Source organism: Poecile atricapillus, chromosome 8 (assembly GCF_030490865.1).
Source record: "Poecile atricapillus isolate bPoeAtr1 chromosome 8, bPoeAtr1.hap1, whole genome shotgun sequence".
NCBI classification, from domain to species: domain Eukaryota; kingdom Metazoa; phylum Chordata; class Aves; order Passeriformes; family Paridae; genus Poecile; species Poecile atricapillus.
Genome location: NC_081256.1, coordinates 22,462,784 through 22,489,793, shown reverse-complemented (window position 1 = coordinate 22,489,793; position 27,010 = coordinate 22,462,784). Strand labels below are relative to the sequence as shown.

General features: G+C 38.8%; 1 protein-coding gene across 1 annotated transcript; it reads left to right on the top strand.

Annotated features, from left to right (window-relative positions):
- On the top strand, window positions 1–23,889 carry ECT2 (epithelial cell transforming 2). The gene is made up of 25 exons (XM_058844002.1): window positions 1–28; window positions 2,413–2,570; window positions 3,588–3,670; window positions 3,772–3,864; window positions 4,777–4,959; window positions 5,505–5,594; window positions 6,458–6,565; window positions 7,675–7,748; window positions 7,869–7,999; window positions 8,141–8,256; window positions 8,410–8,472; window positions 8,846–9,068; window positions 10,623–10,759; window positions 11,439–11,558; window positions 12,604–12,672; window positions 13,585–13,695; window positions 14,631–14,727; window positions 15,436–15,517; window positions 16,368–16,446; window positions 16,633–16,752; window positions 18,005–18,143; window positions 19,100–19,254; window positions 21,167–21,274; window positions 21,873–22,019; window positions 23,602–23,889. Exons 2-25 carry the CDS (start codon window positions 2,441–2,443, stop codon window positions 23,887–23,889), a joined length of 2,946 nt encoding a protein of 981 aa, XP_058699985.1. The 5' UTR covers window positions 1–28; window positions 2,413–2,440.
- Window positions 23,890–27,010: the final 3,121 nt, after the last annotated feature.

The window sequence follows — 27,010 nt, the reverse complement described above, 5'->3', positions numbered from 1 at the left end:
TGGCGGATGGCGGCGGGTGGTACCGGCGGTGAGGGGGTATCGGGGCCGGGGGGCGCGGGCGGCGCGGAGTGGGGCCGTTGTGTCGGGCACCTGCGGGGTCTCCGGGCCCCAGCGCTGCTCCGGGGCTCCTCAGGCCGCCGGCCGTGTCCCTTGGGCGGGGCGGAGCCCCGGGCCCGCCGGCACCTGCTGGCTCTTGAGGCGAGAGGCTGCGCCGGTCCCTCGTTCTGTCCTGTCCTGTCCCCGGCCACCTCCCTGCAGAGGGCTCCGGAACCTTCCTGGCTTCTTCCTCGGGAGGGGAATGGGAAACGTGGGAGGTGTTTACTGTCCTTTCCTTGCTTTAACAAACGTGTTTTGGTTTGTGGGTGTTTTGTGTCCTTCAGGCTTTCCACAGATTACAGGGAGGTCATTTCTGAGTGTGACGCTGTGGGGGTATTAGCTCTGCCTGAGCCTGTAGTGATGGTGTTTGACTTTTGCTCTTCATGTGAGGGAAAACTGTTGTGTTTGTGTCTGTTTGCTCTCCTCTGTATCCTGACACTTTCAGTCCGTAAGTTCAGTGACAAATACTGTTATTATTATATGATTAATAAAACAAGGAACATTTTTAAATGCGCCCAGGATGGAACCTCAGATATAAATAAATTGGAAAATCCATAAAGAAAATCAAAGCCTAGACCAAAGTCTGGGCTTCTTCAAGTGAAGTTCTTTATAAGTTTGTCTACATGTTATTTGGTATAATAATAACCATACTGCTGTCTCAGACTTCTAAGAAATAATCCCTAGGATTTAAGTATACTTGTGCCTTTAACTGGAGGGCTTGTTTTCTTCTGAATTTACCTATACTTGTCCTTGTGGTAAGCATTATTAACAATGTAGTTTGAATCTGCCAAGATTATGCTTCCCTCTGTCCTCACTGCCAAAAAAACCTGGTAACTATAGAACAGTTCCTGGTGGTGACATTGTAACATTCTGGCCGGATGATTCCCCTAAGAGTCTTTATGATTCAGGTTACTCTCTTCTTTTGCTCTGTCTTAAGCTGCTCTGAGAAAAATGAGGTGGGTGACTGGGACTGAGGTCTAGGAAACTCAATCCCATGCATGTGCACAGCTGTGTGTGACCTGGAAATTGAAACTAAGGTGGCAAGTCTGGTAGCTGAATATATCTAGAATAATGATAGAGTTGTAGTGTTGATTATTGCTCATCATCATATTAGGAACTTGTGTATTATGAAGAGTTGAATCCTTTCCATGAGTCCCAGGTGTGATCTCTGGAAGATAAAGCCTTTTCTGTATTGCTGGTATGACAAAGTGCCCATTGCTTTTTGTCTTCTGACTTTGCTGTGTAATAGGGTGGTCATTACACAATTTGAAAAATAGCACGTGCTATAGAGGTTTTACTACCTCAGGAATCCTCTTTCAGACAATGCTGTATTTGAGTAGCTGTTATTTTAAAAGATCATTTACAGTCATAAGAACAATTTCACTTGAAGTGCTACAAAGGGTAATTGTCTGACAGCAGTTCAGCTGCAGTTGCTGCTCTAGGTAACTTCTGATATCACTGTGCAAACATTGAAATCTGGGTGTGTGATGGATCACAGGAACTGCACCCTGCTTGTGTGTGGCAGAAAATGTACTGTGTGTTTGGCAGGTGTCTCGGAACAATGTTTGTGCTGCAGGATTTGGGTAGGTAGCTCCCAGAAAATGAGAGGATTGAGGATTCTGCTTTTCCAATAGGTGACAAGTCTGATGGGCAGGGAGAGCAAAGATTCATTCTGTTTGAGAAGAGAGGTCTCTTTATCTGATTATGAAAGGATCCTTCTACTCTATGATAGTTAATGCAGGACAGAGACCAGACCATACAACTAGACATCTATATGCTTATCAATTTCTCAGATACTCTCAAGCTTTTTTAATTTTTCTAAGAGTAAATAATCCTGGCTCTGCTCTTTGGGTGCTCATTTCTAACCACAGCCAATTCACCTAAAAAATCAGATTTTAGCAAGATGTTATGCCTACTGTAATTCTTCTGCTAGTGTTTCAAATCAACAAAGCTAATTTTAGTCTCAGCTGTAGCTTATAATAGTTTGTCATTGAAAGAAGCAAGTACTTTTGGTTTGGTGCTTTGTGTTTAATGTTTTTTAAATGAGCACTTGAGTTTGTGCTTGCCTGTGCTCAGAGCTGAAGTTCCCTCTCTGGAGCTCTGTGCAGATGAATTACAGAACCATCTCTGGAACAGCTTTGTTGTCAGTCCTTTCTATCAGTTGTGTTACTCTTGATGCTCTATCAGTGTGAGTGGGAGTTCAGTAAGAGCCTAAATGTTTTGTTTTCTGAAGTCACTTCTGACAGCCTTGGTTGTAGAACTGTTATGAATGAGCTTTTTGCTCCTGTAACTGACTTTGGCCCCTCTACCTTCCAGCTGTTGATGAAAGAAACAAGGCATAATCATGGCTGACAACAGTACTCTGGTGTCTGAAACTGGGAGAAGCCTCTTGGCTGATTCTTCTGTTCTGGATTCAAAAATTATAGAAACCTCCAAAGAGAATGTGTTCCGTGCAGCTGTTCTGGATGTTGAAGGTAATGGGGGAAGTTTATTTTAAGACTACTCGGTTTTTGCAATGACTGCTTACTTTGTTGGTATTTAGTAATTTTGAAAAGTCAAAAATACTTTGAGCTCCAAAATTTTAAGTAGAGTAGGGAAAGTATGTTGATCTGGAGTCCTTTCATTAAGAAAATTTGGGGTTACCGCCCAAATTGAATGAATTTTCTGGCTCTTGTACAGAAAGCTGTCAGTTCCGTTTGATGCCTCTTCTGTAGAATAAATCACTCCAGGTGACATTTTGACACCAGTGTTTGGAAACTGCAGCTGCTCTGTTGTGCACAGATGGACAGATTAATAGGTATAAGGTAGGGAGGTGGAGAGATTAATAGTCTTGAACCCAAAATTAATTCAAGAACAAATATTGAGATTAAAAAACAACCACCAATGTTTTCCTCCAGGGTAGTAGCCAAAATCTGCTGGTGGTCGGTTGATGCAAGTGATGTGGAGGCAGCACTTGTTCTTCCTCCTAATATTTTGAAGGCTTATTAATACATGGAAAAAAAAGAACAAGGCATCTAATTTCAGTTCCGATATTCCTGGTAACTGCTCAGTTACCAAGAAAGTAATGAACCTTGTCAGCCAGGAGCACAGAAACTAGAAAATATACCAGCTGTCTATTTTCCAGCAAATCTTGGTATCTAATTCTGCTAGAAGCATTAAGACTATTTTTGTTTTGTTTTTATTTGCTTGTTGTCTTTCCTCCCCCCCACCCCTTGATTTATGTTCTTGCTTTGACTGGCCATGAATTGCAGAATCTTGTTTCATCTCATGCTAGAAAGTTTGGGCTCTAAGTCAATTTGGTATGCCTTAATTAAAGGACACTCTTCTTGAAGTAACATTTATTCTCAGGATTGTTCCTGATAAGGAATCTTGAAAGGAAATCTTGAAAGAATCTACTGTCTGCCTGTATTCTTTTATACATTATTGCTTGATTTAGACATAACATGGATTTTTCTGCTAAAATACAAATATTATCCTTGCCTCTCTCTAAGCAGAAGAAATGCCTCAAATAGAAACAAGATTGGTTTTGGTTCAGGAAGCAGGGAAACGTGAGGAGCTTCTGAAAGCCTTGGAGGTATGTGGGCCTGAGATAAAACAGTCACTGGAAGGACATGTTATGCCTTCAGCCTTCTGGTAACCAATTTGCCTCTGTACTAAAGTTCTCCTCTTCCACAGACCATTAAGATAATGGAAGTACCTGTTATAAAGATAAAGGAAAGTAGTCCTGATAAATCAGAAGAAAAACTAATAAAAAGTATTATTCATATGGTATGTCATGCAATTCAGCACATGTAATTGCATGCAGCATGTTACACTTCACTGGGATTGAAATGTGCACACGCTTTAATTTGGATTAATTGAACATAATGGTTATAATATATACTAATGGTTCTGGTGGTGTCACAGCTCATCAAAATTAGCACCTTTTAAAAATCTGGAGTAATACTGGCAGCTTTTACCTAGTGGTGTTTTCTAACGGGGAATCAAAATATCCATGGGGACATCCAGCTGCATGCTTGTATTCAGTCACACATAAGTTTGTGCTATGAACTGACTTTGTAATTGTCAATGGACTTCTCTTTCAACTGAAAGCTGCATTTAAACTGAAGTGCAGGAAATGCTTTTCCATTTCTTGATGTGAAAGACATAAGAGATAAAGTTTGGAACTAATGTTTGAAATTGGAATGGACCAAATTTTTTAACCTTTTAAAAATATCAAGCAATGAACAAAATATATTTCTGCTCTGTAGATGTTGTGCAACATGGAGCTTGCTGTTGCAAATTGGATGCTACTTTTTAGTAGCATCCCAAAGTACCCTAAGCTGTTCTGACAGTCTGAAATTTCATTTATCTTTTGAGCTTAGGGTGTTTTTTTATCTAGCTATTTCCAGTGCTACCTTATCAGTATGAACTGATACGTAAATTGCTAGTGCAACCAGAATTCTGATTCTTCAAAAGCAGGAATCACTTTGACTTTCATTCTTAAATAATGCAGCAGTTCATAGCTATTCTTATGCTAGAGAGCAGTGCATTGAATTCAGCTTTCACAAATCCTAACTCTCTCTCTGAAGGATGAATCACACATTTTTCTAATGGTCCAAAATACACATCTGTTGAATTTTCCACTTGTGCGAGTATGTTGCCTGAGTAATGCTTTCCCTTTTACCCCTGTGCATCAAGGAAATTAAAATGCCCTACATAAAGACAGACACGATCGAAGAGCTTGGAGATTCTGATTGCCCAGAATTTGAGACGATCTTCGTTGTGTCAGACTTCCAAGCTCCCATCTTTAGCAACCTCTGCAAGGCAGATTGCCGAGTCATCGGGCCACCAGTCGTGCTGCACTGTGCACAGAAGGGAGAGGTGTGTGCTTCCTGCTGAAATCAGATGAATAGTTCCCTGCTGCAGTGAGTTCTGAAAGTACACAGTGAAATTTCTCTTGCTCTTGCAATCAGTTATAAACATTCCTAGCAAGAGAATTTTAAGAAAAGCAAGTATCTAATGCTGTATTAGAATATTGCATGTAGTGAGAGAGCACAAGCAGACAGTGATAAGGCTACAATTGCTGCTGTATTTGTGGTAGTTGTTGATCACCTTTTGGGATTGTGCCATTGGAAAGGTAGCATACAAATGATTCTCCAGTAATGACTTTATATTTCCAAAAGTTGTAATGCAGAGCTGATAGATTGGGGAGGAAATAAAAGGATGGAGTGCTATCTGTAGAACTTAGGGATACTCTAGTTACTTTATCAGCAGGCCGGGAGCTAAGGTATAACTGAATATACAGACCTGGACTAGTGTCTGATGCATTTTTACTACTAGAAATAACAGTACGGTATTAAAGGTAATGTGAGAACTTCAATGGCAGCAGTATATTGTTGACTTCTGAGCTTTCTTCTTGTTTTCAGCCTTTACCTTTCTCCTGCCGTCCACTGTACTGCGCAAGTATGTTGAACTTGGTACTGTGCTTTACAGGATTCAGAAAGAAAGATGAATTAGTAAGTAATTTATTCTTATTTGGATTGGTAAAACCATGTTAAGTATATTTTCAAGATACTCTTCTGTTCCATTACCCATAGGGTTTAACCATGGCTCAGGCTTGTATGGGAAGAACAAATTGTTCTTTTGGTTTTTTTGCAAGTCTAGAGGCAGTGATATTTGAGAATGGGAACAAAAATTTATTCAAGTCATTTTATCTGCGTCATTTTTGGTCACTTTTTTTGTTGAGTGACATGATACTGCTCTAATTCAATAGGGCTTAAAGATTTGCAACTTGAGATTTCAGATAAGATGTTTACCCAGCAGTGTCCTCTTTTTTTTGTACAGGCTTGTTATCTTGTCATGATATTGTGCTATCAGGACTTTACTCTTTGTTTGATACTCTAGCACTTTGCTTTTCCATTTCAGTAGGCAGTTGGTATCTAATTTCCCTACTGGACATCTGGGAATCAACAATATGGCTCCACATCTTCATCTGAAAAAAAAAGCCAAACCAAAAGCATTTTCTTAGTGTTTGGGTTAGTTAGCTTGATCTAGAGTTGACTAAATCAGCAAGAAAAATGTCAAATGTGTGAAAAGGTGAAGACATTATGTATGATGATTGTGAGGGTACTGGTGGCTTGGATAGTCTTCAGGCTACACAGCAAGGCTGTATTAAATGTTGAAATAAAAATAAATCTTAATAGTTCTTTTGATGTATAAGCTATTCTGTCGATGTGAACAAGTTGTTTTAAGAACAGATCAGAGTATTTCTATTTCTAGACATTTAATGTAGCCTTCTCTAACTTGCTTTGTAAATCACTTTTGTACTGAACTTGCTTTTCAAAAGATACTGAAAAATTTTCATCTTTCATTTTTTCAGGTTAAGCTTGTGACCTTGGTTCATCATATGGGTGGAATTATTCGAAGGGACTTTAGCTCGAAAGTTACTCATCTGGTGGCAAACTCAACACATGGAGACAAATTCAGAGTATGTAAGCTTGAGTTGGTGTTTCATAGAAACCTTTGGAATTTGGCTCTTGTGGACTCTGTAGACTGCTTGTTGTTCATTATACTTCAGATCAGAAGCTGCTGGTTTTTTTCTGTACTAACAGCAATAACTTGTAATGCTGAATTCATCTCTGTCTGGTGTTCAGCTTTGGCATGTTTTTTGTCTTTGTGAGACATCTAAGTAACATAAATTTGAAATAGACAAGTATAGTAAATAACAAGATTCAAAATGGTTAAATATTGATGCTACCAATGTTAAGACAGTGATGAACAAATGCCTGCTTTTGTTTGTCCAATCAATAAACTGAGGTAACTTGCAAAAAAACTTTAGTCCTTAATTGGTGCATATCTTCTAAAAATTATTTTAATCTGGTTATGGGTGAGGATTTAAATATTGCTTTATGCATAAATAGACATTAGTGTACTTTTTCTTTTCTGATTCTAAAAGGGAATCATTTAGGCCATTTATGTTCAGTTTAGAAGTAAATAACAGATTATAGTGTTTTTGTACTATTTAATATGATGTAGCAATGTCTATGCCCCTTGACTCTCCTTTGTTTGGATTGTTGGTAGAATGTTGCTTTTTTTCCCCTTGTTTGTCTTTATACTCTTGCAGTTGGAGAAGTCCTACTTTCTGTTCAAACAGTTCTTTCTGCCAACTCAAAGGAGAAAATGTAGAAAAACTGTACAATCTCTCAAACAGTCATGGCAGTTTCCTTTCAAATAGTCACTTTCTCTTTGATAAAACCAGGATGGGGTATTTTTCTTCATACAAAATATCAAAAGCAGAAAAAGGATCCCATATTCCACTGAAACAGAGATTTGATTTTGTGTTTTTGTGAGTGATGAAGGATATCAGACTAACGAAATTGTGCACTTTTGAGGAAATGTCAAAATAGCTATTGATCTGATCTCCTAGTCACTGAATACATTCTAACTCTGGGGAGCTGCAGTTGGATATGACTCTTGAAGGAATACATTCACTTTTTGCAATATGTCTTAAAAAGTAAAAGGAAGGTTATGAATTTTTCTTGCTGTGGGAAAGATTCAAATGTATTTAGTACAACTTATGCTTTTCCTGTTTTGTAGATTGCTGTAAGTCTTGGTATTCCTATCGTGAAAGCTGAGTGGATTTATAAGGCGTGGGAGAAAAGGAATGAAATGTAGGTTATTTTCCTTCAGCCTTCACATCTCATCCTATTCACCTGAAATGGTGTGAGCTTCTGCTTAAATACTGACATAGGTCACTAATTTAGTGACCTTCTTGTGCATCTTTCTTTCAGTGATTTTTGTGCAGCTGATGATGACTTCAGAAACCAGTTCAAGGTTCCTCCCTTTCAGGATTGCATGTTAAGTTTCCTGGGATTCTCTGATGATGAGAAAGCTAACATGGAAGAAATGACAGAAATGCAAGGTGGTTGTTTATGAAAACCTCTGGGAAAAATGGGGTGGAGTTTATTATGATAGGTGCCCCACAGAATTGCTAAGTGAGCTACTTATTTCTAATGAGAGCATTCTTTCCTCTTGCCAATTTGCCTTTTTTTTTCATGTTTAGGAGGACATTATCTGCCAGTTGGTGATGAAAGGTGTACACACTTGGTGGTTGAAGAAAGTACCGTAAAAGATCTTCCATTTGAACCTTTAAAAAAACTTTATGTTGTAAAGCAAGAGGTTAGTGCTGAAAATTCTTTAGAGAATAATGCTGAGTGGAACTGTGTGTGCCACATGCAGGTGTGTGGCTTATTCTGGAAAAATATCTTCCATCCCAACTTTGGGCAAAGCTCTGTAATGTGTTTGTAATGTGTGTTTTCTTTTTTCCTGTAGTGGTTTTGGGGAAGCATTCAAATGGATGCCAGAGCTGGAGAATCCATGTATTTGTTTGAGAAGGTATGTTGAACACTCTACACAGTGCACATCATATTTAGGTGGTAAAATTAGCAGGTAACATAGTGTGTGTGTGGGACCAGAGATCAGATGGTTCAAAGTAGCATTTAAGTTCCAGATAAGCCATTATCAATTTTATACATAGAATACTAACTTGGAATAGAAACTTTTTTCTGCTTCCCAAAGGTTTTACTTTTAGTCAAGCAAAACACCACTGTGGTTTAAAAAGGGAAGAAAAAAGCTTCACCTATTTTGCCTTGGCTTCCCTAAGAAGTTTCCTTCTGTGTTGTTTATCTCTGTAATTAACTCATCTCTGCACTGGGTTGAACTGGACACAGAGGATAAACCCACTGAATGAAGTTTTCTTTCCCTGCAGTCAGAGAGTCCTGACTTCAAGAAGTCGGTGTCGCTGCTCTCCCTGAGCACTCCCAACAGCAACCGCAAACGGCGCCGCTTGAAAGAGACTCTGGCCCAGCTGACCAGGGAAACAGACATGTCCCCATTCCCTCCTCGGAAACGCCCCTCAGCTGAACATTCCCTCTCTATTGGCTCCTTGCTGGATATTTCCAACACTCCTGAGTCAAGCACTGCCAGTGGAGGTAGAGCTACAACCTTCTGTTCAGCCACACTTGGAGTTTAACAGCTCTTGCACGCAGGTGGAAATGGTGGTGGTAGGGAAGTCTTACAGGTTCTGCTACAGATTTGCAAAGTAATTCCAGGCTTTTGCCTTTTCAAAGTGTGGAGGGAAAAATTGGAGTGAAGAGTTCAGACACAGGCCAAGCTGCCTCTTGTTATCACAGTAAGCGTGTTCATATCTGAAGGAATAGATAGAGATGTGATAAATAGGGAGTACCTGTTGAGTGTTACTCCAAAATGCTTCAAATACTCAGCTGGAAGTCTGTAGCAAATTAGCAGCGTAGTCAACAGTAAATCACCTAAAATACTCTCCACAGGATACTTGGAGGAGAGAAGACAAAGATTCTAGAGGAGTTAAAGGGAAAATTCCTGCAGGGTCCACTCTTAGGTCTTGAAATGTTCTGTTGAGGCAACACTGTTTGTACCAGCAAACTGTCATGTCTAAAACATCAAAAAAATATAAATCATCAATTGGTTTTGAGTGAATGGAAAGTTTTAAATATCTCTGAGTGATTCTTATGAAGACAGGAACTGCAAAGTTTTGGTTTAGTCAAAAGCTGATACAAGTAAGGTCTGGTTCTTTTATCGTATCATATAGAGGAGGTATCTGGAGCTGCTACTGCTTTAAAAAGGCAAACTCAAATCACATAAGAGCTCCCAATGAGGTACAACCTCTAAGTGGTAATTCAGAATGAATTCAGGGAAGATCAGCCTTCTTAGATGATGCTAGTGCTGTTGTTACCCCTGGTAGGGAATTTTCTTCTAATCCAACAGCAGCAGTCAGTCTCAGCTATTTTGGAAAGTTGTTTCCAATGAGATAAGGTACTCATTTCATTGTTAACTATGGCAGTAATGAGTTTTGATATCAAAAACGTCAATATAGGTCTCTAGATCCAATACATGAGAAAGTATTTAAAACTCATGAACTATTCCAGGTCTACCTTGGCTTTAGCTTTGAGAGAAAAGACTTCCTTGAGCCTTTCCTCTTCCCCCAATAGGTTGAAATGTAGGTTTTGTGTGCAAGGGCTGATTTTTAGTAAATGGTTTTGAGCTACACACCTAATGCAAGGTTGGTGGGCAGCTGAGAGAATTTGTTTACATGGCAAAGTGAAAGTAGAAGAGCACTTTTGTACTAGTGTATAAATGAGTATATGTATGTAGTAGTGTATGTATGAGTATATGTTCAGCACCTAATCCTTGCTTCCTGCTATATAAGCTACTAATAATAAGGTCAAGTCATTCACCAGCCCATAAATGGCTTATTAGTTTCAGTCTAATTTTGAGGAATAATATATTACTATTGTTCTATAAGTAGACTGCAATAAAGAGAGCTGTTTTCTTGAAAGAGCCCTGGTAACTACAATATAGGCTTTTAAAAGAACCCCCAAACTTATCTTCAGTTAAAAATTCTGAAGTTGTTTTCTTGTTTGTTTGTTTGTTTTTTCTTTGAGGGTGAGCTCTTTTTAGGGACTCTATTGTAATAAAACTCTTTTCTTTTGGGAATATCTCTTCATCAGAAACACCAAAATCCTGTGCAAGACCTTCCAAAAACTCAACTCCTCTTCCTGTCAAGCAGTCTGCAAGATGGCAGGTTGCGAAGGAATTGTATCAGACAGAAAGTAACTATGTTGATATTCTGACAACAATTATTCAGGTAAGATGGTTTTAAAGCCAGTCCAGGTCAATTGTAATAAGATATCCAATGTTTACATCAATTAGTATTTTCAGTCTGTGATCTGCAGGCTTTTGGGGGCTTGGGTGTGCATCAAAGCTTCATAGGAAGATGACAATATTAACAGTCTTATGTAATTTTACTGACATATAAAAGTACTCAGTTTCAGGTTGGTAAATACAATTTCTAATCTGGGATCTGCAGTGGTATTGCAATATATATGGAAATTGAAAGTGTCAGAAAAATAGGGTCTTCATGACTAATATTTTAGACATTAGTGAATAGGGAGAGAGGGAAGAGGGGAAAAATCTTTCTTTTGCAATTATTCCAAGAAGATCAGAATAGCAAACAACTTACAGGAAAAGCTTAATTTCTTGAAAGTTTATTTCTATTGCAGCTGATTATCTACTTAAAGAATGAGCCAAGATGTGTGTGAGTAGAAGGAGATGAAAGGGAGTTATGCTGTAGAGATGTATCAAACTAAGTGTTTGTATCTTCAAACCACTTTCCAAAACCCACTCTTGCTGAATGGAGACATCTCAAGATTGTGACTGCAGGAAATTATGATTTAGAAGGAAAACACTGTTGCTTTCATAACTATTTCTAACACAATGTTGGCAATTTGGAGTGCATTAACTTTTTTTTCCTCTTAATTCATCAGTTATTTCAAGTTCCATTGGAGAAGGAAGGACAACTTGGGGGACCAATCCTTGCACAGGAAGAGATCAAGACCATATTTGGCAGCATTCCAGATATTCTTGATGTGCACATTAAAATCAAGGCAAGTTGCATCTTCTCCCCTGCAGAGGAAGCTTTCACATAGACTTTGAATTTTTCTGCATGTTTTCAGTTGTGTCTGCTGGATAGGTATAAACTCTTCCTGGTGCTGATACATTTTCTTTCAAATAGTGGCATCTGCCTATTCTTGGCAGTATTTCACTGTAGGCTTTCATAATAGAGAGATTTGCAGACTACCTGCAACTTGGTGATTTGTTAGTACAGTTTTTGTTGTTTTTTTTTTCCAGCCAGTGGGGTCCAGTCTGGTTAATCACACCAGCTATTGATGTGTGCCCACTGAGACAGAGATGAAAGTAGAGCTGTGTGTCCATGTGTTAAATTGGAGTCACCTGCAGCACGCGGTGCAGTGAGAGTTGCTTTGATGTAGTTGTTGTGTTTTCCTTCATCTTTGCAGTTATAAAGATATGAGCAGTGGCAGCAGCAAACCAATATTAGTGATAAATCCTTTTCACTTAAAGTGAATCCTGAACCTTCAGTTGTGCCCTCCTATCCCTCTTATTATCTGATGGTGATTGAGCTTGATGCTAATCAAGCTCACATAGGCTTAACATGCTTGGTCTTACTTTCCTTGACACCCTAGTGTAGCAAGTAAGTAGAATCTATCCTAGTTCTATTTCAATCCCATCTTACAGACTTAAGTCCTAGAGAAGTTGTACAGTCTTAATTAGAATTGGTTCAAGTGTCTTCTCTGTATCCTTTTTCAATATTCCTTTGGGATGTATTGTGTATTTAGTGGAATGCTGCAGTGTCATCTTGCTGCAGAGTTGGATAGTCCTGACATGCTGCCAGGCTCTACTTGCATTGATTTACAGCTATATATACATATTCAATAAGCCAGAGATCTCTTGTTTTCAGCTCTCTGACTGGAGGGGCTGAATGTGAAATTGTACAGCTTTTAGGATTGCCTATTTTGTCAGCATGAAAACACACCTAATGATGTGTGTTTGGCAAAATAGTGATCCCATTTAATGGCTTTATGCACTCTATGCTCAGCTTGTTTTCTCCCCCCATCCCTGCATGTATTCTAGGAAGACCTGGAAGATCTTATGATAAATTGGACTGAAAGCAAAAGTATTGGTGATATCATTCTCAAATATGTAAGTTCCTGTTTCTTTCTTTAGATTCACAACTATTATCTTGCCTTACAAACAATCCACTTCTAGGAGATAGCAAACACAAGCAAAGCACTGCTGAGAAGGAACTCCCACTTGTATCATTGCCTTTTATATTTAGACTTTTCAGTTGACTTAGGTGATACAATCTATGTCAAGTTTTAGTGTGTCTGTTCACAGGTATGAAGGATTAAAACTACAAATAGTTACAGTTTGAGAAGGTAATTTGCAACACTACAGATGCACTTTTTACTCAGACATTAAAAGCCACTTCCTGGGTCCTTAGCCATCTGCTACCTCTAATCAATAGTAAAGATCTAGGAAAATAACTTTTCACGAAAACTTATGTTCTTTCTCCAAGACTTGAAACATGTAAGTGAATAAGGAGTCCCATGTGGAACAGGAGAGAGCTAAGTCTCGGATTGCAAAGTATTTTAGCATAAATGGGCTGCTAGGTATCTTGTGATTTTGCTGATATGATGGTTTTGAGATAAATAGTGCTTGTCATTCAAAAGTGTTCAGTGTAAGGTATTGCTTCTGGTGGTTCAAAAGGTGATTGCAGTAACCTGTCTGAAATTTCCAAAATTCTCACCAAAAGCCTCTGGCTAGGTGAGAGTCTGCCTCCCACTTGAGCTGTTCAGTAGCTTCTAAGATTGTCACATGTTTGCTTGATGCTGCTGAGAGCAGCCTGCTTTTAATCAGCAGCATCAGTCTGGGGCATCTGGCATGCAAAAATGTCTTAACTTGTTCGGAGAACATGTATGGGTTTACAGCACATTTTTTATTATTCTTTATTGCAATGTGCCTTTGAGCAGCTTTGTATGGCTCAGGGCATATGAACATATGTAAAATGATACATAATATGTAAAGCAGAGCCCTAACAGTTGTTTCTTTCAGTCAAAAGACTTGTTGAAAACATACCCTCCGTTTGTGAATTTCTTTGAAATGAGTAAGGAGACAATTACAAGATGTGAAAAGCAGAAACCAAGGTTTCATGCCTTTCTAAAGGTAAGTGCCTACAGAATTAAGTCTATGAGTAGAACATGGGGACTGTTACCATGTTCTAGTGAATGCAGTAGATGGAAGAATGTGAAATTCTGAAAGCTTGAAGGAATGCAAACATCTCTCTTGGTGAGACAGAAATAGAATGGATTTGAACTTCAATCCCTCAAGCTCCTCATAAGACTTTCAGAAAAAAATCTGAATTCCTCCTCTGTTAAACAGCTGTCAAGGTGGTTTGATTATATGCATTTGTTGCAATCCTCCCCAATAAATGTATTTTCTGTAAAGATAACTGGAGCTGCTACTTTGACTGGTCCCCTCCCTGTGTTTGTGAGACTTGTATTTCTGAAACAGCTTTTAACTTTACTTGGGCAGCTGTGAAGCTCCAGGGAGGGAGAATTTCTCAGCATTCTTGTGACTAATGAATAGGAGCCTAACAGTGGAGATCTAACAGGAAGATGATCTTCAAAGAAAGTTATCTGAAGATGAAGCTTAAGACTCTTGATCTCTTCAGATATGTGTGTACTGTTAATAGTGCAGTGTAGCTTTAACTCCTATATCGAGATAGCCAGGTAATCACATTGACAAGTTTTAGCTCATGTTTTCTGAGGGACTAGGAATTACATCCAAGTATTGATATCTAAAAGATGGGGAGCAAATAAGAGAACAGTCTGTCCCCAGTCCCATTCCACATTAGCAACTGGAACAAGATCTGAAGGATTGATATGGACCCTTTAAAACTAGACTATTCTGAGAACATAAATCACTGTAGTTTTCAATATAATGTGGTTTTTAACATGCTCTGTTAATGACCGTGGTAAATAATTCTCACACTTTTATAGCAATGCTAATTTCAAGGAAGGCAAATTTTCTCTGATCTTGTGCTTTTCTTGTGTATGTGTGTAAAAAAAACACAACAAAACATTATTTTCTTTCCCCAGATAAATCAAGCTAAGCCTGAATGTGGCCGCCAAAGCCTTGCTGAGCTCCTCATCCGTCCTGTTCAAAGGCTGCCCAGTGTTGCCCTACTACTAAATGGTAACCTAGTGATGTAGTTTTTATTAGTTTGTCTGTGAAGATGTTAAAAGATGTCTACTTTTTGTCATCATTAGCAACAGCTTTTCTCATCTAAAACCAGCCTGATTATGTGAGTTAACGATGACTCCTGGCAGTCAGCAAGACCCACTACTGAAGAAAGCATAAATTCTGACTAAATTCCACTTGTTCATACATTTGTATGCAGGATACAGATACAGCAACAGTTTGCATTGACAATTCTATCTCTTCAAACAAGAGTATAATTGAGATTCAAATGAAAATAACATAAACTAGAGAGCAATTCATATTGACAAGGCTCACAGTTTCATGTGTTCCACCTGGTATCATATAATAATGATTTTGTTAATAAAAATAATAAAAAATCCACATTATCCTTTGCTTCAGGTAGAAAAATACTTGTGTGCTTGTCTCTGTACTTCAATTTAATTTTTATTAATAGTTTAAGAGTTTGGTTTCTGTATTGTATTGTGTTTTCTTTTTTTGTAATGAGATGTCTGGACAACTTCTGTTCAGCCTAGTTCCCCACTTAATCAGTGCTACTTGGACTCCAAGGTAGATCTTATTTCTTCAGTCAGCTTATCTTGACTCAGTTAAAATTTGAGTTTTTCATGTTTGTTTCTTTTCAGGCACTTGTAATATATGTGGAGTTTTTATTTCTTTATTTTTTTTTAATTTTTTTAATTGTAGATATTAAGAAACATACAGCAGAAGAGAACCCAGATAAAGTAACTCTAGAGAGAGCTATTGAATCATTAAAGGAGGTGATGACGTAAGTCATGTTGCTTCTATGGAACTTACTGTTAAACACAGTGAATTTAGATCCCTCTGCTCCTCCTAAATTGTCAGTGTTATGTTGCCACAAGGAACAGTCAGTAAACAGAACTGTAGGTGCTCTTCAGCCTCCTCTTAGCTGTTGTCACTTTGGTGTCTGTGCCAGAGCTCTGAAGGAGTCTGTGATGTTACTGAGCACTTGTACCTCTGCTGACTCCCTTTCTGTCTTTAAATCTTACTTCTGTGCATATATCTACTGAAAGGACAGACTTTGGTGGGAGATTAGTTTTTCTTCTGGTCCTATATTAGCTCTTCTTGGCACTGTTCCATGAGTTAATTAGCTGAAAGCTGAGGTTGTTTAGATTGTAAGTCTCACCTCTTTTGAAGTGTAGCGTATGTCTCCAGCAACGAGAACTCCTGCATTAATTGGGTAAACATTTGTCCTGTCTTAACAACAACTTTTAAATTGTAATTATTCTTGCATCTGCTGCTTGAGCAGTGAGGGGTGAGCTCCCCCCACTCCTGATTTGGGGGAGACAAAATGCAGGCTGTAAAGAACTGAGTTGTCAGTCTCTGGTTCAAAATCATGCAGGGCACAGGAGGGGAATTTTATTTTAACTGATTGGTGTGTTAAGTGTTGGTAATGTAACAAGAATTGTGTTCTAGAGCTGAAGTTTCCTATGCGATTTCGTGTGGTATTTAGCTGTTTTTTCAGGCAAATGTGGCAAGTGCTGCTGTATAAATTCTATCCCTGAATGTTTAGCTTTATTATTTTTGTATATTTTAAATGCAGTGCATCCATTTACTGTTGCTTGGTATTGAAGATTAATGTAATATGCTTTCCTTAGACACATTAATGAAGACAAAAGGAAAACAGAGGCACAAAGGCAGTTCTTTGATGTCGTCTATGAGGTGGATGGATGTCCAGTAAGTAATTCCTCCAGAGCTGCAGATCTATTAAATGGCTGCACCACTTTGTTCCCTTTGTGAAAGTGTGTGAGGTTACAATGCAATGGTGCTGGTTTAAAAAGATTGCCAGTGTTAAGCTGTAAGCAAGCAGTAATCCAGCCCTTGAACTAAATACTTAATGAGCTTTTTGCTTCTGTCATTTAGGCCAATCTCCTGTCCTCTCACCGCAGCTTGGTTCAGCGTCTGGAAACTGTAGCCCTTGGTGATGACCTCTGTGACAGGGGAGAGCAGGTCACACTCTTTCTGTTCAATGATTGCTTAGAGGTACGATGACTATACCAGTACATCTCATGAACTGAGTTGTAAAAGGCTTGACACAGCACTTGAGTATAAATAAGTAAAATCTAAGAACTTTTGAGGCAGAATTCTAAGTCACAGATTGCTGATAGGTCAACACATGCTGATGTTTCCATTAACTACTATATAAGCCAACATAGTAGGTCATGTCTGCATGGCTGGGAAGTGTTAATGTAGCTTTTAATGTCTTGCAGCTGGAGTAAAAACATAAAAGCAGCTTAATATGTCAAAAAAATGTTTATCTGAATAGCACCAATGGATGAAAAAGTGGAGTCCTTGGCTCATTAGGTTGTTTTTCCTTTTAATGTTTAGCTGTGTATCATGGGAATGAATAGTGGGCCTTGATAGATCTGTCTCTTCTTAGGCTACCAAAAAACCAAAATCATAATAAATGCCTTAAACTAAAAATGTATTAGGAAGAACTAGAGGGGAAGAACAACTGGTTCTGGAGACAAATGTAGAAAAACTGAATTTATATAGGACGCTTTCATAAAATACTTGTTGCTGTCTGCAGCAGTGAAGAACATTGTCTTCACAGAAGACCAACTCTAAAATAACTCAAAATTAGTGCTGTCCTAAGTAGCACTTAGAGACAAAAGCCTGTTCTTGTGACTAGTGATGGACTCTACCCAGGAGTCAAGTTGACTCAGTTTCATCACTTCATGTAAAGAAAGGAAAGGAAAATAAAACCAGTTTTAATGAAGCTTCTTGGCTTGTCTCTTGGACAAGAGACAACAAGATGCATTACTTTAACACACAAGTACCGTACATGCTTTTTATGCAAAGCTTGCTCAACGGCTGCATGCATAAGCAACAGCAAGTGGTATTTCTAGGACATAACACACCACACCTTGAGCTGGTTCATGCATATAGATGTTGTCTTTGCTGTTTAAATCTAGGCTACCTTGTGGTAGATTTCAAAGGACCCTTGTTTGTTATGCAGGGTGGAATTGAGGTCTGTAATGCAGAACTACTTTCTCTCTAGGTATTTTTAAAAAAATTACTGTATTTTTCAGCTGAGTGTTTTGATGCCAAGTAACAAATATTGCTGGGCCACTTGGGCTGCAGGCAGTGAATAGTGAGATAAATGAATTCCTTTAAGATTTATGTGGTAAAGTAGCAAGATTTTGTGTGCCTTCCTGGATAGTAGAATGTAAAAAATACAGAAACAATGGCAAGAGATCTTCCAGCTGACCCTTTCTATTCTGTTTAACTGCAGATTGCGAGGAAGCGGCATAAAGTTATTGGAGCTTTCAAGAGTCCCCATGGCCACACAAGGCCCCCTGCATCTCTCAAGCATGTTGTTCTCATGCCTCTCTCCCAGATCAAGAAAGTCTTGGACATCAGGGAGACAGAAGGTGTGTGTGTTTTGAAGTGCTGTGGTAGCTAAATTAAACTCTGTTTCAGAGCGTGAAGGAGGAAGCTCTGCTGTTGTGGGATGGAGTGCTAAGGGGTAGTTATTGTATGGCATATTATGGATATGTGATTTTAGTAAAAGCTTCTGTTTGAATCTCTGTATAAGCTTGAGAATTCCTTGTACTGATGCCTCTTGGCCGTTCAAGAATGGCGGCAGGATGCTGGGTTTGGCAGAACTACTAGTTGGCATTAGCATAAGCCAACCAATTGGCAGAGTGAAATAAACAGAGTTAAACACTTGACAGCTCTGGATTTACAAAATAAAAACCAAATCTCAAACTTCAGCCCAGAGTAGTAGACTAGCCAGAGAAAAGTGCTGTTGGTGTGAAACCAAATTTTCTTCTAACTGGTGATAATAATGCTCAGGAGGAGCTGTGCTTGGCACCTTAAAAGATGACTTAATTTCTCTCTTGCTTTGCCATACTGCTCCAGCCTTGATAGAAACTTATAAAGAATCTAGTCACACCAGTTTCTAGATTTCTATCCTGGAAAGATTTGTTGTTTCACTGTAAGTGATGGTATGTACATCATGTGTTCTGCTTTATGTTCTCTGAAGCACCTGAACACAGAAACCCAATTAAGAGAAATGGCAAGAAGGGTAGTGAGGCTGACTGCTCTGCAGATTGTTTGATGATTAATCAGTTATTGCCAGAACAGCTGATTGCAGCCTCTTGATGATGGCTGTGGACAGAACTCTGCTCTTGCAAGTGATACAAACAGCTATTGTTTAAAAAAACAAAAAAAAGGACAAAATAATTTCACCAAATCTTTTCTGTAGCTCCAGGTCCCGGCAGACAGAGGGTTGACCCTCCTGAAGTTTTCCCCCTGAATTATATGAAAAAAAATCATTATTTTTACTAACTCCTTGCTTTTTTTTTTTTTTTTTAATAAACTGTAGATTGCCAGAAAGCTTTTGCCTTAGTTGTGAGGCCACCTACAGAACTGAACAACAAGCTGCTCAGTTTCCAGATGACAACTGAAGACCCTCGCAAGGAGGACTGGCTGAAGACATTGTGTCGGCACGTGGCCAACACCATTTGTAAAGCAGATGCAGTAAGTACTCTGGAACCATGCTGCTGATTGAAACATTGCCCTCTTTTTGGCTTTAAGCATCTGAAGCTAAAGAAGTTAATAGTGGACATGCCTGGGGTAAAGTAGAGCAGAAAATATTTTTGCTAACATGCCTGCAAGTGAGTGGTTAAAAGGTAGAAAAGGAGACAGCCATGAAGTTAGTTTGTGCAGAAGCTAAGTAGTGCTTAAAAATCAAAATTATTTATAATTAATTTGTGATGGTGAAAGGGTATGATTCAACTCTGCACTGTAGTTCTAACAAGAGTTGTATTCAGCTTGCTTCTTTCACAGCTGTCTTTGAATTTACAGTCCCAGTGTTGTTGATCACTGTTGGATTAACTGTGTTGGGTTCTTTGTTCTACACCTTATCTGCACCATAATGCAAGAGACACGAAGCATCTTCCTCCCATAGACAGAAATCTACAACCTTAAAACACAGAAATTAGAAAAACAGTGAAATAAAGGAGGCACTGGCTTTGTCACATTTCTAGAAATTCAGAGTGAGTGCTTTCTATAGTCAGAAAACAACCAATTTGAGAAGTAGATCCTCTCCAATTACAGCAAGAGGCTTTCAGCTAATGTTTTAATTATGTAAAAGTCTGTGCATATCAGTCATCTCAATTTGCTGAAAATACATGCAGTACATATACCTGAAGCTACTTGATGTAAACTAGAAATGCTTTATGTTCTGCAGTGTATTCTTACAGTGCAGTATTTGGCTGTGATTTTTAAAGGCATGCTTGATACAGGAGAGGTAATTAAGTAATGAAAACAGCATCTTAGTTTTATTTTCTATGTCTTGTGATCTAGGGACTTAGGAATAAGAGACTTGGGCTTCTGGTTTTTCTTCTCTTTTAGGTTCTGAGTAGGAAAAGTGCTGATGTGGAAGTGTTAATTTACTTTAGTCTGCGTGTTGCCTATCTTCAGTATTTTATGTCACGTATGACTTGGATTTCACTAGAAATTAAACCTTTATGTAACAAATGTATCATTCCCTCTTGCCCCAAGACATTCAGTATCATATGCTGACAAATTGTAACCTACTTTGCGAATCCCATTAGTTATAATTTCTGTACCTATTGCTTTGTACCAGCTATATAATACTTCTTTCTTGCCGATTTAAATGTCAAATTGAGCTTCAATTTAAGCACTTTTGTCTGGTTTTAGACTTCTTGAACATCATGTGAATGAAATAACATTGACTTTGCCACCTGGTGGCAGCAAAGGCTTTGGCTACTCTTCCTTAGGCCCTGTGAATGGCCATAAAGTTGCTGACTGGGGTCCTTCTGAGATTTTTTTTTCAAGTGTAAAAGGTCTTTTCTCAAAATGCAGACAATAAACAGCAAAATAATATCCCAGCAACTTCCCACTCCCAGGTGTCCCCCCCTCTGCCCCCCAGGTTTTATAAGTAGGTAGGCAGAGATTGCTTTGCACATGCTGGAGTTTAAGAATGAGGCATGAAAAATTCCCAAAACTCGTGGCTATTCTGCAACATGTATTGCATTTAAGCTGAGAGTCTTTAGTCTCAATGTTTGACAGCTGGAGCTCTCAAGATTTCACTTCAGAAATGTCTCAGGGGAATAAAGCAATGTTTATCTTGGAAACTCCCTAGGGATGCCTCAGAACTACTGCCTTTAATTTGGCCAACCCTGGACTTGAAACTGAATCAGACAAACTGAATGTAAAACTACTGATGGAGTGGTTTCATAAACTGATTATACCAGCTGTTGATCTAATTAAATGGCCTGAAAACAAGTAGCTGCTGGACTGTATAAAGAGTTAAATATGGAAGAATATGGCAATTAAACCCTCTAAATCTGATCTAATGGACTAGAAAACTATATTTTGGCAAGTGCTGATGTTTGATCATTATTAAGACTATTTTGGTCTACAGGAAAATCTCATTTATGTTGCTGATCCTGATTCAGTTGAAGTAAATACTAAAGATATGGACAGTACTTTAAGCAGAGCATCCAGGGCAATAAAGAAAACATCTAAAAAGGTAAGCTAGTATAAAGCTAGTGCTTTTTAGTCAGAGAATTGTGCTGGGATTCCTTTTTCAGGTGGTTTGTAGTATTTACAGTAGTGACAGGAAAAACTTAATCTGAGCTAAAACTCTTAAATATAATCTCCTTAAAGAAAGAAGGTGAGGGGTGTTTAAGGTTTTGGAATATCTGTATATATAGTCTTAAGTATTACAGTCATAAGTATTATGTAGTCATTTTTGAGTCTGTTATGGAACTTATGCTGTTTAATACTTTGAGTCTTTTAAATATAATGCAAAATTGAGAGCAACTTAAAGAGGGGGGTGGGGCTGACTGGGCAGGACTGAAGGATATGGGGAAGCCTCGGTGACCAGGCTTTGCTTTGACTTCTCTCTCCCTCCTCTGTTGTCCTCATATCTGGAAAGAATGAGAAGAGCAAGGATGATGGGGAACCTTTAAAAGTCAGATCGCTGTAGGTGTGGGTGTTTGGCTGGTTGTGCTCCAACCACCAACACTTGATACACATCCCAGAGATGTTCAGAATGGTAGCCTGTATAACAGTAATTATTACAGCCTGTTTTTTGTCAGTGTTTAAGCACTTGTCCAACTCCTCAGGTCACGAGAGCCTTTTCGTTCTCCAAGACACCCAAGCGAGCTCTCCGCAGGGCCCTGATGTCTCACAGCGCCACGGAGGGGCGGAGCCCCAGCGCCGCTAACGAGGCTTACATCGGCAGCCGCCTGACGAGCACCTCGTCCCTAGCGGTGAGTGATTGCTGGGCTGGCCGAGGAAACCACCTTCCTAGCATCACACTCCTTTCAGGTCTGCTGCTGCTCTCACTTTAACAATTCCAACATCCACAGTGGGAGAAACAGTATTTTAACTGCTTTCATAGGGATATTACTTTCAAGAGCTGTTTAATGAGAAGCCTTACTTGCTGAAAATTCAGAAGAATCTTGATGCACTAGAAATTGGGAGCTGCCTTACACATTTAAGTTGAAACACTCCACCAATCCCTTTTGTTCAGGATGGAATACGTTTCCTCTTCTGAGAGAGTGAGAAAGTTTCAAGACAAGTCTTACATTGGTTCATGGTTTTGATTTTGAGCACTAAATAGAGATGTGGTGTACAACCCTGAGTAGTATGGTAAATGTTTCAGTCTGAGTAGCGAGATGACAGACATCCTGTGAAACAAACTGGGAAGGAAGGGTAGAGAAACATAGATGCTGCAGGCTGCAAGTTTTTAAACAACAAGGGAATTATCTCCTTGTAAATGTTTAAGAAAACTTGGTAAAATGAAATATTGTTCTACATATTGCAACTCTTCTGATATGCCTGGCTGCCTGTTACAGCTTTCTTCTGCTCGATTTCCTAATACAGTTTAGTAAAGCAGACTAGATTAGGAGGAATCTTTTTATCATCTTTGCTTTTTATTATAGTGTTTGAGTAAATTTGATGAGTAAACACCTACTTTCTAGTCTGTAGTATGTGGGACAGAAGGCCAGGAAAAGGGAATCCTGTTCATCTTTCTACTACTGACTGATGTGTTAGTACTTTAATACTGAGGTAATTCAGTATGCTTGAGTGGCCATTAAATTGTACAACATATAGCCCTGCTCTCCCACATGAGAAAATATGAACCAGTAAGGGAGGAAGTATCACAGCAGACTCCTGCCTTGCTTTAGAGGAAATAAAAAAAAAATCTACCAACGGGGCTGTAGCCTAGTTTTCTGTAGAGATTTGCTTCCTTCTATTATGATTATGGCAACAATTGTTTTTGCCTTCTAATTGTCTTCATTTTGATACAGCACTGTATCTCATTTCTCATGAACTTGCAAGTCATTTACTTTTCTTTTTGTGCACATCTACCCCAGACAAAAATATTTGTTTTCCACAAAATCTTAGAGACCTTCAAAACCATGTTCCAGTTTCAGATTCTTCCCAGAGCTCTTGCACCTCTGTGGTAATAAACTGCAGCTTGGCAGCAGATCATGTGTTGTGTTTTTTTAAACCAATGCCACACACCACTGAACTTGCATAAAGCTTTTTTGGCTCAATTATAGGGTTGAGGGGAAAAGAGGTTTGGATTCCAGCCCTTCAAGTTGGAAAACCAGTGCAGTTGTTGATAGGAAACTAAAACTGCAGGAAACCTCTCTGAGTCCATTAAGAGTCGAAGCTCTTATTCAGACATATTGTTTTATTTAAATTAAATCCTAGCCTATGCTTATGTAGGAATTTTTTGGTGCAGAAAAAAAAGCATTGAGTAAAATATCAATAAAGCTTGGATGCTTGGGGTTTTGGTTTTTTTTTTGTTTGAACTAACTCTTAAACCCTTTCTAATTGTAGATTGCTCGTTCCTCTTCCACCTACAGCCTAAGTGGATCTGTCAAATGTGCTGTTAATGTCCATTGCTCCAGTTCTGTTGACTTGAGCTCTCAAAATTCCAAGCCTCGACCTGTGCTGTGTCCTGGCTCTCCAAATACTCATCTTTCAAATGCTATAGAAGCAGAAGCCTCTTCCAACTTGGAAGGCTTAAATGGTCATGCCTTGGACAGATCATGTTCTTTCCCTGTTACTGCTGCCACTTGTGCCAATGCTGGAGATGATAACCAGCGTGGTGCTGGGAAATTCTGAGCATCAGATCCTGACTGAAGTGAGCAAGAAATGCTGAGTTCTGTAAGCTGAGAGAGCATAGTACAGCTCTAGAGCACAAAGGGTGCATTAAGTGGTGTTGGGTCCTTCTTTAACATCCTCTAATGCACAGGGTTGGAGTCGGCACTCACATGTGGTTCTATTTCTGGTTCTGGGTGAAAACTTATTTTTCACAAACTTTTAAATGTAATTTTTTGAGATTTTTTTTTCTTAATTGTTCTACAGTTGAATTCCTCACTGTTTCAGTTCAGTTGTCCAAATGGCCATGTAGCTCACTGGCCAGAGTTCTGAGGACTTTAATAACTTGTTTGCAAGAAAATCGTGAGCAGCTCATTTTACGTGTGGTTTTAGTTTTTTTGTTCTCTATCTGTAAATAAAAAAAATAGCTGGTATAAAATACTTGAGTCCAATAAGAGTTGCTCTCTGAAGAGGAGTTTAGGGTTAAATTTTCAGATATTGCCAATGACTGCAAATGGAGGACATGCCATAAACAGGCATAGGGCTTATTCATAATGTAGTGTGTATATCCTTACCTGCCCAAAATATTCCTACTGAAAAGATTCTTGAAGCATGCAGGTGCACAAGCTGCCTAACTACCGTGACCTGTTGATGTGCTGAGAAGCTTGGCTGGCTGTTAAGAGCAACAGAGGATTGCTTGTGAAAGTATCTTGAGGTCTAATGTGAAAAGAATATAAAATCTCAGCTAATCCAAAGAGGTTTACTTTTAGTGCTACATATTGATGTGTTGGTTTCACTGTAATTAAGTCTCAGAAGCAGCTTATTCTCCAGGCATCAGAAAAGTCAGCTTCTTGCCTAGTGTGTGCCCATCCAGGCACAGCTAAAGCAAGCTCTGACAAATCATTGGGATGTCTGTTGCCTCCTGCAGCCAAGCAGACATGTGTTCAGCATCTCATTTGGGGCTCAGAGCTGATGATAGCACAGAAAGTTGTAGGATTGGAGCGGGAGCTCTATTTCTCTAAGAGATTATCGTAGTGTATCTTGCCTTCGTTTTGGAGGGAGATTATTACTGCAAAAAGTGATGCAAGATGTATACTAATACTTGTTAACAGCTACTCTTCAAAAACATGTTCCTGCATTCCAAATCTTTCAAGGCTGGTGAAAAGGAAAAAAAATGAAAATTTTTTGTCGGTTTTTGGAATGTGTTAAGTTTCCTGTTCAAACTCTAGAAATGCTGAATCATTAATTTCAAAAGCTGCCAGTCTTCGAGATCTTCTGCTCTCACTTGTTCCTTATGTGATATGTCAAGGTTGAGAAATGACTGCTGCACTGTTGAGATTGGTTCATAAATGATCAGTACCTTTTTTTTTTTTTTTGTCCAACAGGGTGTTCCTTCTCCTTCCTTGATCAGCCTTCCCTCGATCTTTGAAAGGAGGAGTCACACATTAAGCCGATCAACAACCCACTTGATATGAGGCAGGTGGGAAAGACTCTGCTCTGTGGGAGTGACTGACAAGCAGGTGGCTGGACAGTGACCTGTTACTGACATTAATGGTACCTTAGTCATTAGCACTTAGCAATGATTAGCAAAATGTTAGATAACTCGAAGGTAATCAGAACAAGGGGGGTTTAGTTGTGTTGAAGCAGACCAGCCAATCAGTGGAATAAGTAACTTGGCTTTCATTTAAACACAGTATTCCCTTGCACAGATTTATTTCTTTACCAGCATAACTGAAACATTTTCTTCTATGGAAATTGTCCCCTCCAGGCAATAAACGGGTTTGTCAGATCTTGAAATGAAGATGATGATCACATAATTTACTGCTAGTTTGGATGACTCTTATGCTTGCCTAACTTCATCTACTGGCAGAGCACTCTAATATTTGAATTGTGTATTTCTCTAAATGGAGATACATTATGAAGTACCTGACCTTTCAAGTATGACAGTTAACCTGTTGTACAGCTGCTTATTCTAGATGTTTTATAAATGTAGTTGTTTATAATTAAATAGAATTGAGTTTTGTGATTATGATCTCCTGCAGCCTCACTGTAACACAGTGGTATGAGGAGCTTTGACCACCAAAAATGATCAATTGAATTCTTTGTCTTGCTTTGAAGTGGAAGTCTGAGGAAAAGAATTACACTCCTGTTTAGTAGGGTTGTTAAAAAACCAAACTCCCAGACATTCCCCATACTTGGTTAACAAATCATTATTTAATTCATGGGATTATTGGTGTGACATTGTAACTACGGGGTCCAATTTTGGCGTGTCAAGTTTCAGTGAACTACTTGTAAGGCTTTTAGGCTTTCTCATGTATTTATGTCTTTCTTTAAAACTCTGTGTTTACTTCTGTCTTCTCTGAACAGTTTGTACTCTGCAATGCACTCTCACAAACTATCTAAATATGTAAATTTCTGCATTTCATTAACAGTTCAACTGTTGGTATTAGCAGGAGTCACAACTTCTGGTTTCTTTTTAACCACCTGTGTTTTGTCTTGTATCTATATGTAACTAATGATGCTTTTGAATGTGTCAGACTGCACTGTTTTTTATATCTCTTCTTGCCAATCTGAGCAATGTAAATAAACTGTTTAAAATAACACTGCTTCTGGCTTTGCTAAACAAGCTTTTATAAAAGTTTACTTTTTTATGTGGAAAAAAAAGACATTGTTGGGCTCCAGCCTACAACTGTACTCTGATTATCTATGTAGTTATTCCTAATAAAGTATACCACTTGATAGGCCTGAATCTTTTTTTTTTTTTCTTAATATATTCATGAATCTCCCCTGGATCTATGTGTCCAGTCCATGGTTTATTTCTTTTTTTTCCTTTTGTCCTTGTCCATTCTGAATAAGCATCCGAGCTGAATATGCACTGGCACTTCTATCATGAAGTGGCTCTAGAAAATAAACTATTCAATAAATACTATGCTAAAAATCCAACAACAGTTCTCGTTTTCTGTATTTTTTTGTTATTTTTGGAAGGGCATCTTCAACCTGGTAACTTGTGTGCAAACTTGGAGCACTCTCAGCCTGTCAATTCCAGTGCTGAGCCCTCCTGCCCTTCAGCTGTTGCCCATGGTAATGGAGGAACTGGTTCTGCCCAGTCTTGCTAACTCTTGGAGGTGGAAGGCTTATACCAGCT

Excerpts from the sequence above, each read along its gene's own strand:
- ECT2 (XM_058844002.1), top strand. The coding sequence starts at position 2,441 with ATGGCTGACAACAGTACTCTGGTGTCTGAAACTGGGAGAAGCCTCTTG. Across the intron at positions 6,566-7,674 it reads CACATGGAGACAAATTCAGA|ATTGCTGTAAGTCTTGGTAT; the intron begins GTATGTAAGCTT and ends CCTGTTTTGTAG. Across the intron at positions 10,760-11,438 it reads TTCTGACAACAATTATTCAG|TTATTTCAAGTTCCATTGGA; the intron begins GTAAGATGGTTT and ends TTAATTCATCAG.